The sequence below is a fragment of the Erigeron canadensis genome, chromosome 6 (assembly GCF_010389155.1).
Source record: "Erigeron canadensis isolate Cc75 chromosome 6, C_canadensis_v1, whole genome shotgun sequence".
Lineage (NCBI taxonomy): Eukaryota > Viridiplantae > Streptophyta > Magnoliopsida > Asterales > Asteraceae > Erigeron > Erigeron canadensis.
In genome coordinates, this window is record NC_057766.1 from 40,481,631 (window position 1) to 40,495,305 (window position 13,675).

The 13,675-nt window shown below is 34.5% G+C and overlaps 4 protein-coding genes and 1 non-coding gene across 5 annotated transcripts; 4 read left to right on the forward strand and 1 right to left on the reverse strand.

Annotated features, from left to right (window-relative positions):
- Window positions 1–156: 156 nt before the first annotated feature.
- Window positions 157–229, forward strand: TRNAK-UUU. Its single transcript has one exon. It is a non-coding gene; the product is annotated as a tRNA-Lys (tRNA).
- A 2,158-nt stretch (window positions 230–2,387) lies between these two features.
- LOC122605264 lies at window positions 2,388–5,741 on the forward strand. The gene is made up of 8 exons (XM_043778172.1): window positions 2,388–2,484; window positions 2,875–3,000; window positions 3,775–4,421; window positions 4,496–4,595; window positions 4,685–4,744; window positions 4,813–4,896; window positions 4,978–5,085; window positions 5,170–5,741. Exons 1-8 carry the CDS (start codon window positions 2,416–2,418, stop codon window positions 5,476–5,478), a joined length of 1,503 nt encoding a protein of 500 aa, XP_043634107.1. The 5' UTR covers window positions 2,388–2,415; the 3' UTR covers window positions 5,479–5,741.
- Window positions 5,742–6,987: 1,246 nt separating this feature from the next.
- Window positions 6,988–7,892, forward strand: LOC122605288 (NADPH:quinone oxidoreductase-like). The gene has a single exon (XM_043778197.1). The coding sequence runs from the start codon at window positions 7,066–7,068 to the stop codon at window positions 7,663–7,665; it is 600 nt and encodes a 199-aa protein (XP_043634132.1). The 5' UTR covers window positions 6,988–7,065; the 3' UTR covers window positions 7,666–7,892.
- A 1,376-nt stretch (window positions 7,893–9,268) lies between these two features.
- LOC122604891 lies at window positions 9,269–9,928 on the reverse strand. Its single transcript, XM_043777752.1, has one exon. The coding sequence runs from the start codon at window positions 9,926–9,928 to the stop codon at window positions 9,269–9,271; it is 660 nt and encodes a 219-aa protein (XP_043633687.1).
- Window positions 9,929–11,121: 1,193 nt separating this feature from the next.
- Window positions 11,122–11,992, forward strand: LOC122605279 (NAD(P)H:quinone oxidoreductase-like). Its single transcript, XM_043778188.1, has one exon. It carries the CDS (start codon window positions 11,260–11,262, stop codon window positions 11,857–11,859), a length of 600 nt encoding a protein of 199 aa, XP_043634123.1. The 5' UTR covers window positions 11,122–11,259; the 3' UTR covers window positions 11,860–11,992.
- The last annotated feature ends 1,683 nt before the right edge of the window (window positions 11,993–13,675 follow it).

Sequence of the window (13,675 nt, forward strand, 5' to 3'; positions counted from 1 at the left end):
TATAGCATCCATCACCTATATTTACACATTTAATACCAACAACTGAACTGTAACTTACTTAATTTTGTGGAAAAGAAAAACCTTCTGCAAGAAATAGTTTCTGCTTTCGAGCCTACTTTTGCTACATATATGAATTCAATGCCTATCTAAGCGTGAGCCGTTCTAGCTCAGTTGGTAGAGCGCGTGGCTTTTAACCACGTGGTCGTGGGTTCGAGTCCCACGGATGGCGTTTTTCTCAAATATTTTCTTTTCCTTTTTTCAAAATGGCCTAGTACGTTGTTGAACCGATCGAACCATCATTCCTGTCTTCTTTTCCGGCACCTCTATAATCGTGACCACAACATATCTTTCCTATCCCTATGTACTGTATGTTTTAATTTAATGCCCACTTCCATATCTTTTTATTTTTATTTTATGGATATCTGGTTTAATTAGGTCATAATAAACAAACAACGAAAAAGGAAAACAAAAGTAATATATATTGTTTAACATTAAAAAAAAAAAGAGTGTAATGAACGTTTTAGTTGTAAATTTGTAATGGTTTCAAAAATATTTTGATGTTAGAAAAGCCTTGGATTAGGATTGTATATATATCCTCGCTGGATTAGCTTAATTAGTCATTTTCTGATCATCGTTTAATAAACTATGGCGGTAGTGATTGAGTATTAGAATATCCTCGTTAAAGGTTTCGAATTCCAACCTTCCTTGATAAACAATTAGAAAACGGTCATGAATACGTACGTATATCCCTACTATCATTTGCACGCAATAATTAAACTGGGTATTAGATAAACAATGATACCTTCGATCTTCTTATAATACGAGTACATGTAAGAAATATACAGACCGAATATTCGAATGGAAGTTAATATGAATCATAAATATTGTATTCAAAGTCAAATGAAAAGGTTCGAAAATTACTTAATATAGCAACAATATACTAATTCAAACAAAATATGATTTAGCAAGTAACAATCACGGGCGAAAAGGCATGTGATCGAGATGGAACATGCATGTATTGACCCGTGCCAAAAAGTTGTGAGTTGCTCACAATCACATCACATAATAATAAAAGTGGGTGAGTTTGAGTTTTAGTTAATAAGAAATATTTTATACTTTTCATGGGTTTCACGTAGCCACCACCACCGCTAATCCTCTTTCCATCTTACCTTCACCTTTTATTATTACTACACTGCCTCATATTTATTCTAGATTTCTAGTTGCCATCAACTGTATGTTAATTTATTGAAGATTATATGTGTGTAGATTAGATGTCAATCAAGTAATTTTCCTATCAAGGCTATATATACCTATATATTGAAGCTTTTGTTATATGTGTGACACAATTTAATACATATATTAAAGGCTCTTTTAGAATGTGTTTTGTTGATGTACGAACATCTTATAGAACTTTTAATAATGGTATAAATATTATTCGACACGAATTAATTTCACAGGCTGAATAATGACCAAAAAAACTCGAGAATCTGAAACACGAACAAGCTAAAATTTTGATTGTCCTTTATATATATATATATATATATATATGGGGGAAGAGAATATGAGGCTGTTAGGCACCTAAGTTGGATGAAAAACCCCTCACATATTTTTTTTTAACCATAAAAATCATGGGAGACCAAACATTTATTCAAAATATTAAAATATTGGTATGTGAAGGGTTTTTCACCCAAATTAAGTGCATAACAGCTCCATACTCACTTTTTTCTCTCTCTCTATATATATACTTGTTCAGGCTATCCGAGTTTTTGGCTTTAATATACCTGCATTAATCTATATTCCCCTAGCCGTTTCCTATATTTTTTCTATAACTATTTCAACAATGTTTTCCTTGATGATAAGGGTCGAACCCGGATATTTTATGAGACTTGAAGACCTTTTACCACTAGTTAGCTTAGGCTCATCCCAACGGTCTTGCTGGTTGTGTCACGAAAGTGACGCCGTTTATAATGTCTCGTCAACTTGGTGCGTTGGTTAAGTGACGTGTGAGAGACGAGCATGGTGGGTCCCCTTGAAGATGCACTGTTGGTATTAATTTATTTAATAATTAAATAGTTGGATAACAATAAAGATATAAAATGTTTGAGGAAGTAATGAGAATTAATTAATAAAGTATAAAATGATGATCAAGAAGTAATAAAAAGGGTGATAAAAATATAAACAATAAGTGTGTTGGTTAAAAAAAATACATACGTGATTGATGTAACAAAACTGTTAACTTGGAAGTTTTCTATTTTACTAGAACAAAGAGAGTAAATGATGAACTCTAATTTTGAGGAGAAGGCAACATGCACCTAAGCAATATATTATAGATCCCTATATATAGTCCTCTCCAAATTCTCACCTTACCTATCATATCTCTCCTCCTTTCTTTGGTATCTTCATCAAAAACAAAAAATGAAATTTGAAGAGCTCATCATGCAAGAGACTCAAGAGAAGCAAAAAACAATGGATCTTCAACAAGAGGTGTCTTTTACCTTTCTTGCTACTTTTATCTATATGTCTAAGCTAGTATGTAATAATAATATCTTGATATGATAATCCTTAAAGTTAAATGAACCCAATGCTATTATTTTATACATTTAATGTTGGTGTTTTTCTAATTTCTCTCTTGTTAACAAACTTAAGTCTCAGCCTAATGAGTTCAGATTTCGTGCATTAATTATTGACATAAATTTTGATTGACTCTTTTTAATTCGTTTGAAAGAGTTGCATACATAATACAACAATATCCAATCCCGACAACAGAGTGTGGAATTAGATTTAGATTGTTTATAAGTTGCTTAGTTGCATACATGAGGTCTAAACTGTAAGGTTGTTTGAGTCTGATAAATGGGTTGTGCACATGGTGAAAAGGTTGATCAACTTGAAGCAGAATTAGAAGAAGAGTTGAAACTGAGCAAAATCTTGAAGTATGCATTGGATGGTCCCATTCACCCTTGTTGTCCCTGTTTCTCTTCTCAAACTCAACTTCCCTTTAAGGTAAATAATATAATCATTGCATTCATTATATTACTTATACTATGATAGGGAAATGCTATTATTATTATTATTATTATTATTATTATTATTATTATTATTATTATTATTAGTTTTAGTTTATTTTTTTGTTTCTTAACGCATATGAATGAGTACTACTTTCAACTAATTTATACAAAAATGTGTTAATTTTGTTTATAAAGCGTTTTTATATATATATAAAGTGTACTTTAGATATACTATATATTTTGCCTTAAAAAATAAGAACTAAAATCACCAAGAAAACAAAAACAGTTGCCTACAAAGATAATGGTCAATGGGATTAACATTGCTTAAGTTACTCCCTCTGTCCCAATTTAAATGTCTTATTAAAATATTTATGGTCAAAATTAGAGAAGAAATTAAGACTCAACAAGTCAAAATTGAACATTTAAATTGGGACGAAAGGAGTATGTTACAACCTTCTACGGTGTTTAATACTTATGTTACAAACAAAAATTTAGAAAAGAGACAAGAAAGAGATAGTCGATCAACCCAGCTAGCCCAATATATGCTTAGAAACTACCAAATCTAACCCAAACATGTTTGAACCATTTACTTGACCTTTGGTGATTACTCTGGGTTGTGTGAGTGTACGTTGGATTAACATATATACCTGTGTTGCTCTCTAAAGTATTGTACGGTAGTAAATAACACAATCAATACGTACATGACACTGCAATTCGATTTTGTGTCCTGCATAAGATGATAGGGCATTGTTTGATGGCACTATGACAGATAAAAGAACTACTCACAGAACTGGCTACAGTTGAAGAAGAAATAGCATGGCTGGAGAAAAAAGTCGACAAACTAAGCCTCAGCATGTACTTGGAGAAAAAACACACTCGCGAATGGGAGTTGCAGCACCTAAATAACCCTCATCCACAACGTCACCACAGACCACGAAAGCAGTCAGTTAGAAGACAACAAATTCGATCAAAGTTCATGGATTATGAGATACAAAATTCTGATCCTGGGAAACGACGATCATCAGTTAGCTCATCCACTGACTTCATGTATAATAAACTTCAACTTTCAGTTTTGGATAAAAAAAATCCAAACAAGCTGTCAGAAGATCTTATTAAGTGTTTAATAGGAATATTTCTTGAACTGAATCAACCTTTGTTAGATGGTGAAGAAATGTTACCTAAACAACTCTCGTGCATGAGCTCAAAAAACTTCATTTCTAGAACAGCCTTCAATTGTACCGCCCCAACATTTTTCTTCAATGATAACGGTTCAGATCTTGACCCATATGCTATATTACTTGACGTTGATGGCGGAATCAGAGACATTGGCCCATACAAGACGTTCACCCAAATCACACGAAATACATTAGACCATACTCGCATATCTAACTGTTCTTCAGAAGTTGGAAAACTCAGGTATTTATTTAAGAGTATCTATATGCATCACATTTTATGAGTAGCATACCTTACATGTTATTTTCTTTTATCAGTGTTTTGATGCAGAAACTCTGCACTGTGAACTTGGTCTTGTTGACATATAAACAGAAGTTAGCATTTTGGATCAATATATACAATGCCTGCATAATGCATGTACTGTAAGACATCTTAAATCAATTGAAATGGATGAAATATTCCAGCATATCTCATGCAGAACATCCTTAATGAATATTTTTTCACAGGCGTTTCTACAACACGGATTGCCTTCAACGCAGGAGAAACTTCTGGTTCTCATGAACAAGGTAAATAGTTCATTTTTCCTTACTACAAAGATCATAATCTAATTTAATGTCTCACCTGTATGATCCAGGCAGTAATCAACGTGGGCGGTATTGTGGTAAATGCACTAGGCATTGAGTATTTCATTCTTAGACATCCATCCAGCTCCAATCAAGTAAGTTGACACCCAAAAAACACTACATGGACAATTTTCTAGCAGCAAAAGTTTGACATTGTGATAATATATTTCTAAAAGGGTCCAGCAGATGAGAGGGAAAACCTACTACGACACACATATGGACTCGGGTTTCCAGAACCCAATGTTACATTCGCTCTTTGTAGAGGGACCTGGTCTTCACCGGCAGTAAGGAAACAAGTACTCACGTATTATGTAATTGGTGCGTCTTAATTATACTTTGGTGAATTTAAATCTTATTGGTAATTGCAGCTAAGGGTTTATACAGCAGAGGACATAGTGAATGAATTAGCAAGAGCAAGATTAGAGTATCTCGAAGCTTCAGTGGGGGTTGTTAGCAAGAAAAAAATTATGGTACCGAAGCTTCTGAAATGGCACATAAAGGATTTTGCGGATGACATGGAGTCGCTTCTGGAGTGGATTTATAGCCAGTTGCCAAATTCGGGCTCTCTCAAAAAGGTCATAAGGGAATGCCTAAATGGTGAAACGAAATCAACTCCGGCTAAAATGATAGAAATGCAACCGTATGTCTATGAATTTCGTTACTTGTTGCCTTCATGAAGAGATAGGAAAGCAAAGATAATCCTCAACGAGAATTAAAAAGGCTTAACTTCATGTTAAGTCAGTCGAAGATCACAATAGGAGAACAGTGATGCATTATTTTTTAGTCTTTACATTTTTCATTTCTTGTTAACTTAGATAACTAGCCATTGTAAGTTTGTGCACATATTATTTTCAGTCACATTGTATGTTATCAAACATATGTTAGCTAATAAAGTACGGAGTAATACCGTATGTCGATCAATAAAAAGTACTCCCCATCCCACTAAATGTGTCATGTTTTGAATTTTCAAAGTCTTCATTTATAAACTTTGACCTTAAATATTTTAATTTGTGTTATATAATATTTAATGAAAGTTATATCAATTAATTGAGTTTTAAATGTATATTTTATTGGTATAATCTCCATCAAATATTTATAACACAAATCAAAATATTTAAGGTCAAAATTTACAAAGATTGACTTTGAATATTCAAAATATGACACTTTACAAAGTTAAATGTTGTTTTTTAAAAAAAAAAGTTTAAATAATTTTCACATTTTAAATGATGTGTTGAAGTTAAGGATTTGTAATCTTATTGAATTATAATTATTCAACATTGTTTTTTATTGGATCAAAAAGTCGATTGTTAGTATATACATTGTTTTTTCATTTTATTTCAGGTTTGAAAACTTCCTTGTAGGTTTGTTAGACTTGACTGGTTGAAAAAACCTGATCTTTAAAATATTGTTTTTTAATTATAATATGGGGTTTTATGGTATTGGTTGTTTTTAAGGAAATCCGATTTTGTTAGCAAAAACAGCTGAGATCAGAAAAAATTTTGCTCACTCTAAGGCTGGAAGGAGTGGTCATTGAATTGGTGATCTTCCGTAATTTGTCACATCACATTTACCAAAAAAAAAAATCTTCCATAGCAAAACTTTCTATTCTCTCCAAAATTCAACAGTTTTGTTACAACAGTATTACTGATGCGGCAGTGATACCGACAGCTGAAATTGATAATGGCCTTGCACCGCGTCCTACTCCCTGTACCCTTATATTTGGACCGAACACTATAAGGTTTAAAGTCCTCCAAAACCAATAAATAATATTGCTTAATTGTTTAATTATTATTAATTAAGCAAAGTTATCTATTTCTATAATATCTAATAAAAGAAAATTGTTTCAATGTTAAAAGTTACATGGGTAAATGATTAAAATACCCTTAATTGCTACTCATATATAACACTATCAACCATTTTATTTTTAAAATATTTACATTAATTTTTTAAATCAATTATTTTTACATCAAGTACCTCATCACTACCACCAACAGACGTCCCAACCACCGTACCGTCGCCGTCACAATTACCGTCGCATTATGCGGGTAGCAGGTGACCTGCTAGCAAGAAGAAATAAAGATAAAAAGAAAAGTAAAAGAAGTCACCTAATTTGATTAATCTACTATTGTTATGTATTACTTACTTTGATTAATCTACTATTGTTATGTATTACTTACTTGTACAGTTTGCTATGATATATGTACAGTTTGCTATGATATCGTTTCCCTACATAAAAACATAAATCGATGAGCAAAGTAGATTGAATGGGGTCAATGTCGGCAGCATCACCGATGATCAAAGTCGGAGCCATCTGCGGTTCTCTTCGAAAAGCTTCATACAACCATGGCCTCATCCGATCCGCCATCGACTTAACAAAACAATCATCAGCAGTCCAAGGCATGTCCATCGAATACATCGACATCTCACCGTTGCCAATGCTCAACACCGATCTTGAGATCGACGGCAAATACCCGCCAGCAGTCCAAGCTTTCCGTGACAAGATCCTCAACTCAGATTGTTTCTTATTCGCTTCTCCAGAATACAATTACTCAGTGACTGCACCTTTGAAAAACGCGATAGATTGGGCGTCAAGGCCGCCAAATGTATGGGCTGATAAGGCGGCTGCTATTGTCAGCGCTGGTGGTAATTTTGGTGGAGGAAGGTCTCAATATATTCTTCGACAAAGCGGTGTTTATTTAGATTTGCATTTTGTTAACAAGCCTGAGTTTTTTCTGAAAGCCTTTGAGGCGCCACCGAAGTTTGATGATCAAGGTAATCTAATTGATGCTGATGCTAAGGAGAGGTTGAAATCTGTGCTTTTGGCACTCAAGGCTTTCACTTTGAGACTTCAAGGCTCAGGTTAAGCAAGTATATCTCTAATTAGCCCTCCTCCTTTGATTTAGATTCTATTATTTGTTATATCTCTTTGTATCCGGTCTTCCATAGGATTGAGTATTGTTGTTGTTGTTGTCGTTGTCGTTATTGTGAACTGAAACCCATAGATTGATATTATGATTTGTATGTGCATGAATTGGGTGTGTTCTGTTTGTTGTTTTAACTTCACTTTTTATGCAATAAACTGCTTTGTACACAATGGGTATCAATAATTTATTAATTTTTTATACTCAAAGTCTTAAACCATTTTGACTGCTAAATAGATGAATAAAAGTAAGCGAGTGAAGCTGCTCATGAGCTATTTAAACCCAGTAGTATGAGATTTGTTGTTTGTAGAGGGAGCTGGTCTTTCACCAGCTTTTTTAAGGACACAAGCAAGAAAGCAAGCAGTAGTTATACGATTAGTAATATTGAAATGGAATGCCTAAATCGGGAAACAAAGTCAATTGCTGCTAAGATGATACAAATTGAGCCATATGTCTATGAGTTTCCATACTTGTTGTCTTCGTGAAAAATCAGAAAGGAAAACCAGTTATTCTCTTTACATTCTTCATAACTTAGATAGGTGGCTATTCTAAGGTCTGCAACTATTTTTAGTCGCATTGTATATTAACAGACATTTTCTTGGCTAATAAATCTATATGTTGTGTTTAACTAACAATGTGAAATGTTATGTATGCATTGAAATCACCTGCTGAAGATTTGATAGAGGAATTATGAGATCTAACCTGATTAAATTAGGCATATGTTTTGGCAAAAACTTTTTAAACACTCATTTTCATTTCTCTTCTCAAATCTCATCATTCATTTTTTTTCCTCTCTCCTTCATAAATTATTTTAATCCTCTAATTTATTCAAAAAAAAAATATATCTTAAAAACCGTACATCGATAAATTATAAAAAAAAATATATAGGTGTTCTTAAAATTATATGTTCTTTCATTAGTGAGGTCATTCGATATACTTTTGACAAATTTTTAAAACCGAGGGAGGAGCCCGTACGGCTAAGACATTTGGCTGTCACACTCTATGACTTATTATAATCTATGACCTATCACCCCTACCATCTCACCGTCACAACACGCGAATACTTTTTCTCATTAATTAATATCAATATGTTGAGCAGTTGAGATGAAGTAGTAGAACCACCTCAAGGTAGCTTAGGCCTCAGCCAACCTATGAACCCCTTCGTGCTCTTCCTCACTGCTACATCAGCATTTCTCTCTCCTAAAACACCTCTTTCTCAATCACTACCAACCCCACCCCTTCCTCACCCCTTCCTCAACTCTTCATCAACTTTTATTTTACTTTAATATATCAAAATATAAAACACAAACTTAATTTTATTTATTAAAAAAATTACATTACATTAAATAAAAACACATTAAATTAATTAATAAAAAACATAAAACAGATTAAATATAGAAAATAAGAAAACCAACACAATACACAAATAAATAAATAAAAGACAACTTATTATTATTTTTTAAAAAAAACTTCAAAGTTGACGTTGTTGTGCAGGCAAGTTCCAGCTGTGTTCGACTAGAGCGGCTCGAAGACGGTGGTGCGTCTGTCAATCACGTAACTCCCCCATCATACGTAACTGTGTTCCCACTCGCTGGTCCCAAGTACGAACTGGCATCTCCTCCAGAATTAACTCCAAATCAAATGGACTAATTGCACGACCATTATAATCAACAACCATGTTGTGCAAAATCACACAACTGTACATCATACGCTTAATTTTGTTGATGCTCAATGGACGCGCTCCGTGAGTGAGGATATGGAAACGACCTTGAAGCACCTCGAATGCACGTTCTACGTCTTTCTTTGCAGCTTCTTGATATCGCTTGAACTTTGTCGTCTTAGGGTCCATGGGACACTTGAAAGACTTCACGAGTGTAGACCATTCAAGATAAATACCGTCGGCTAGATAATATCCCTTTGTAAACTGCTCGCCGTTGGCGGTAAAGTTGACCACAGGAGCTCTATCTTCAAGGAGCTGGTCGAACAAGTCCAATTCATTGAGTACGTTTATGTCGTTGTTCGAACCAGCTGGTCCAAAGTAAGCATTCCAAATCCACAAATCATATGAAGCAACGGCTTCAAGCATGATTGTGGGGTGTCCTTTGTCGCCACGAGTGTATTGGCCTTGCCATGCGGTGGGACAGTTTCTCCATGGCCAGTGCATACAATCAACGATCAACGCTGCCGAGCATACCCGGGAAACCATGCACCTCTAAATGCTTCGCAATCACTCAATTAACATCTTCTTGGGTCGGTTTTCTCATATACTCATCGTGATACAATTGAATGATGCACTTACAAAAGTTGTTCATGGCATCATATGACTTTTGTCGACCCATTTCCAAATACTTATCTAGTTGGTCGGCAAAAGCACCGTACGCCAGCTGGCGTACAGTGGAGGTACATTTTTGAAAAATGTTTAAAGTGGGAACACCCGCAACATCGACAGGGGGATTATGAAAGTATTGAAAGTGAGGTGGTAATGGTTGTATGGCATTAAAGGTTTGTATGTCCTTAACTATACGGATAAACATTGCTTTGGGTATTCGAAAACATCTGCGAAAATAATCAGCAGGAAAGACGGGTTGCGGGGCGAAGTAATGATTATAAAGATGGGTTGCCGTATCGACGTGGTTTCTTGGTATGTATCTTCTTGGTGCTCTTGGTATTCTGGAACTCTCGGCCTCCAATTTTTCTTCTTCTTCTACAAGATTAACAAAATGTGTTTAACATTTGTGGATCTACAAAATACCTTTGAATATAGGTTGTTGAATCTTCGTCAGAACTTGACATTTTTGTTGTATGAAATGGATGATTGATTTATGTTTGTATGTGTTGTGTGTGTTTTTTGGAATGAAAATAATGAAGAAAGAGTTGTTTATATAAAGATGTAAAATAGGGAAAATAAATTTAAAAAAAATAAATTAAACTAGCCGTTGCTAGTATTTTTTAAAAAAAGGTTTTTTTTGTTTGATTCTCCATCCGACCCCACCTTAAACACTCCTCCCTCCGTCGACCGTCTTCCTTCCAACGACAAGGCTCCATCGACGGTGGCCACGAACATGCCCCTGCCAATGGATGAACCGTCGACGAGGTGCACGAACATCCCACGAACAGAGCGTTGGCAAAGGCCTTAGTAGCTAGACGTCTTTGAATATGCGGTGTCCTCCGTTTGGTTTTCGACTTCAATAATGAATGGGGGTATTTCTGATTTTGTTTGTTCGTACATTTAGATTATAAAATGGGTTCAGAATTGCTCGAAGTGAACATTAATGAGATAAAAAGAAATTTTGTAATGTGACACACACAAATATCTTGCGTTAAATTTTAAAAAAACGTGCTTCTATAAAAGAGATGCTAGGCCAAATTGATATTGATATTTTCACCATCCCTATAACTAAAACAAATTTTAATAAAGAGAAATCAATGTCACATTCGTTTCAACCTTAAAAGCATCTATCATATCATATCCACAAAGAAAACAAAAAGATTACTCAGTGACTGCACCTTTGAAATATAGAATCTATCAAAATAAAAATGGAGTCAACGTTGGCAACCAATGCATCACCGATGATCAAAGTCGGTGCCATTTGCGGTTCTCTTCGTAAAGCTTCTTACAACCATGGCCTCATCCGTTCCGCTATTGACATAGCCAAAACCTCAGCAGATGGAATGTCCATCGAATATATCGACATCTCACCATTGCCAATGCTCAACACTGATCTTGAGATCGACGGTAAATACCCACCAGCAGTCGAGGCTTTTCGTAACAAGATTCTAGAGTCAGATTGTTTCTTATTCGCTTCTCCAGAATATAATTACTCAGTGACTGCACCTTTGAAAAATGCAATAGATTGGGCATCAAGACCACCAAATGTATGGGCTGATAAGGCTGCTGCTATTATTAGTGCTGGTGGTGGTTTTGGTGGCGGAAGGTCTCAATACATTCTTCGACAAAGTGGTGTTTATTTAGATTTACATTTTATTAATAAGCCTGAGTTCTTTCTTAACGCGTTTGAATCGCCCCCTAAGTTTGATGATCAAGGTAACCTTATTGATCCTGATTCTAAGGAGAGGTTGAAATCTGTCCTTTTGGCACTTAAGGCTTTCACTTTGAGACTTCAAGGCTCAAGCTGAGTAATTTCTAAAGCCAAACTGATGTTTAATTCCCTCGGTCTGCAGCCTTTATTTGATTCTATTATATATTGTTAGATATTTGTACGTGTTTGTGTTTGTATGAATATGAATTGGAGCCCATATGTTAATTTTACAATTTGTATGAATTGGTGGGTACGTGTAGGGCTATAAACGAATTGAACGGTTCATGAACCGTTCGGCGGGAAGTTCGTTCATGTTCGTTCATGAAACGAACATGAACGAAGCTCTCGTTCATGTTCGTTCATGAAACGAACATGAACAAAGCTCTCGTTCGTTCATTTACGTTCGTGAACATTCAATAATCTGTCTGTGAGCGTTCGTTCGTTTATGTTCATGAACCGTCGTTCGTGAACAATAGTTTGTTTATGCTCGTGAACATTTGTTCGTTATGTTCATTTTCAAATATAAATATTTGCTTTATATGATATATATATATATATTATTAATACCTAACTATTTAAGAAAAAGTTTAAATAAAAATACTTAATTTATAAATATTTTGTTCGTTTGTGTTCGTTCATTAGTGTTCGTTCGTTTGTGTTCAGGAACGTCTGTTCATGAACACAAACGAACGAAAATGAACAAGTCATTTTGTTCGTTAATCTGTTCGTGAACCGTTCGTTAAGTTAAACGAACGAACATGAACAAGGTCCCATTCGTGTTTGTTCGGTTCGTATACAGCCCTAGGTACGTGGGTTTTTTTTTTTCGTTTAACTTTATATAAGAAACTAGTTTGACATATTATTAATGAACGCTATTAGTAAACAATTTTACTCTCAAGTCTCGACTATTAAAAGGTAAATACATGTGTAACAGTACGTGACTATAGTGGTAAAAGTGGATTGAGATATACTGTAGATGATAATTTTGATATGGAAGAATGCTTTTTAACTATAGGTATTAGGACTCACTCATAACTCATAAGGCCGGTGATAATAAAGGTGTTTATAGGGAGTCTTTGAAAAGTAGGACGCCAGACGCCAAACGTCCTCCGCCGTGCGTCCTTTGCAAACTTCACCCACAAGAACATGGTTCGAATGTGGGGCCACGGAAATGGATGTCGACAAAAAGTATATATCTAAATTTGTGTTTAAGTTATAAAAGAAATTATAAAATAATAAATGAGTTCCAAGAAGTTTGTCTTATAGTGAGGGAGATTTTTAAATAGAGTCTTGGGTGATATGACGCTTAGGTAGCACCTGAGAAGTTCCAAGAAGTTCAATGTTATTAGCACCGGCCTAAACATTATAAGTGGAGTCCCTAGATGATAAAATAAAATCAACTTTTTTTTTCGAAAGATAATGTTTCAAAATAAAATCAACTTAGAACTGGTTATTAATCATTTTCCATATAACAATCTAACTATATGTATACATTTTGATATTTGTTTTGCCTCCACAAACAAAGAAAAGGAAGAATGGCCACTAATCATAACGAAGATAACTTATTATTCTCTTAAGAATCTATGGTGTGGATTAAACCATAAGTTTGGCTAACATGATTGATAGCCAAATCTTGGTCATTGGATTAAAAACAAGGGGTTAAAATTTAAAGTTTATTTTTAAATCTTGACCCTTGATTTCAATTTAAGAATCAAGACGTTTTTAACTTGATCAATTAAGTTGGAAACAATTCGTGGGTATTTCTTTCGTAAGTTAAAACGTAAAACCATAAAAGTGCTACTATATTAGAGCATCAGGTATGGTTAAGCCATACAGAATCATGCAGAACGTCACCTCAGCTCCACATCAGCTTTTACTATTTCATCAATTTTGGGCTGTAATGGATGCAGAAC

What these genes read in the sequence shown, in the direction of transcription:
- LOC122605264 (XM_043778172.1), top strand. Translation starts at nt 2,416, where the DNA reads ATGAAATTTGAAGAGCTCATCATGCAAGAGACTCAAGAGAAGCAAAAA. An exon ending in AAACTCAACTTCCCTTTAAG is followed by an intron (nt 3,001 to 3,774) that starts GTAAATAATATA and finishes GCACTATGACAG; the next exon opens with ATAAAAGAACTACTCACAGA. An exon ending in ACAATGCCTGCATAATGCAT is followed by an intron (nt 4,596 to 4,684) that starts GTACTGTAAGAC and finishes ATTTTTTCACAG; the next exon opens with GCGTTTCTACAACACGGATT.
- LOC122605288 (XM_043778197.1), top strand. Translation starts at nt 7,066, where the DNA reads ATGGGGTCAATGTCGGCAGCATCACCGATGATCAAAGTCGGAGCCATC.
- LOC122604891 (XM_043777752.1), bottom strand. Translation starts at nt 9,928, where the DNA reads ATGGTTTCCCGGGTATGCTCGGCAGCGTTGATCGTTGATTGTATGCAC.
- LOC122605279 (XM_043778188.1), top strand. Translation starts at nt 11,260, where the DNA reads ATGGAGTCAACGTTGGCAACCAATGCATCACCGATGATCAAAGTCGGT.